Genomic DNA, 1,768 nt, shown 5'->3' with positions numbered 1-1,768 from the left:
AATCCAACAACAGTAGTAAGTAAATATAGACCATAGTGAATTCCACATAGAAGAAACAAGTAATACAATAACAAGCTAAAAATGGATATCCAAATTAGAAAGGTAAATATTTTCAAATGAAAAACATTAGTATCTCTAGTACCATTATTGTGGGGTGGGAAGTCGTCTTATAGCCTATGTCACTACCTTATCGGTGCGTGTACTTGAGAATTTACGGAAAAAATCCCAATGAAGTGTTAAAATCATTATTATTTTATACCTTCATAAAACTATACACAATTTTCAAATAGTTTAGTACCAACTTAAATATTTTAAATTTGCTTATATGAAAAACCTCCACTAAATTCTACTTCCAATATGAAACTTACATTCTATCCTCTCAGACGAAGCTTTGTCCTGTAGGAAGACTGGTGGCGATATCGGTGCAGGAGGAACTCGATGCCTCGGGACCACGGGTGTGCTTGGTGTATAGTAGCTACTGGAAGCATCGATAGAGGGCGGAGTGGGCGGAACGGGTCCTGGTGTGGGCCCAATCGGTGGTGGTAAACGTTGCTGATCTTTGGGAATAGAAGGGAACAGCATTCTTGTTTCTACTCCACGTTGGTACACAGTTTGTGGGACAGCATGGGTGTTCTGCATGCTTCTAGATGAAGCCAGACTCTCCTCATAGATGTAACTGCGAGAAGCCTGGCTGGACTGATCAAATGCTTTCTCAGTCATAGAACTTGGTGGGTATATCTGGCTCTCACGTTGTCGGTAGTCTCCTGGAGGATATCCAAGCATGGGATGGGCCATTGGATAGCCAAGTTCTTCCTGCTGTTCACGAATGTCTCGTCGGCTTTTCTCCATTCTCTCCACTTGATCTTTAACTAGGTTTTCTACCAAGAACTGGCTACTTTCGTGAGTCTCTGTAATATCATCCTCGAAGTCATCAAATCCTTCTGTGACTGCTGTCTCCACGGAAATGAACCCGTCTTCTGATCCAACTCTGCGATCTGAGCGACTTCTGGGGGCAGTGTCAATTTCATCTCGTCCAAAATCACCAACCAACTGCCGCTCCAGAAGGGTCCTCCTACTCTCTGTCAATTTCTTGATTCCCGTGTCGGCTAAGTTCTCTCTACTTCTGGACACAGATGATGCCCTACTTCTGGAATCCTTGTGTGATGACCGCACGCTCTGGTCCATTGTTAACTGTTCTAATTTGGCTTTCATCTCGGAGCTAATACGAAGTTTTCCTATGCTACCTGGCATGGATTTCTCGTCACCTTCAAAGGTTTTGTCACTTTTATCCTCTGAAGACTTGTGCCGTCTGTTAGGTGTAGCTTTCTTAGTCTCAACAATCCTCTCATCAAAGCTCTCTACAGATTCTGCCTTATGAATCTGGTTATTTAGTGGCTCAACCTGGGTCATGTCTGGAATTTCGGGAAACTCCACGAACTCCTCTGCTTCATCGCGAGTTTGTTCATCTTGGTCTTGTCGATCCAATTTTTCTTGCTGTTTCTTCATTTTAAACTGGAAATAACTAGTCTCTGCATCATTTTCTCCTCGCGGTGGTGGCCAGCGCCAGCGTCCTATCCGAACTGTCTTAGCCCTGCTGTAAATATCTGTGTACTTCTCTTGTCCATCTTGAGGCAGAGGTGGGGGTGGTGGGGGTGGAGGAGGAGGAGGCGGGGGTGGGAGGTGGAACCCCACGGCATTCTTGGTGGCGGAGGACGCGAAACTGGGGGCGGGTTCATCCCCTCCCAGCTCGACTTTTGTAGTTCTTGAC

General features: G+C 45.1%; 1 protein-coding gene across 1 annotated transcript in view; it reads right to left on the bottom strand.

The window, feature by feature from the left end:
* The window catches only part of LOC106474219, a 47,772-nt gene that overhangs the window by 23,183 nt on the left and 22,821 nt on the right, over positions 1-1,768 (bottom strand). The window contains exon 15 of the mRNA XM_022402570.1: positions 369-1,762. Within this exon, the coding sequence (XP_022258278.1) occupies positions 369-1,762 (1,394 nt within the window). The remainder of the gene's footprint in view (positions 1-368; positions 1,763-1,768) is intronic.

Source organism: Limulus polyphemus, unplaced genomic scaffold (genome assembly GCF_000517525.1).
Source record: "Limulus polyphemus unplaced genomic scaffold, Limulus_polyphemus-2.1.2 Scaffold6961, whole genome shotgun sequence".
NCBI classification, from domain to species: Eukaryota; Metazoa; Arthropoda; class Merostomata; order Xiphosura; family Limulidae; genus Limulus; species Limulus polyphemus.
The sequence above is the reverse complement of the archived record's forward strand: the minus strand, read 5'-3'. Positions and strand labels throughout refer to the sequence as shown.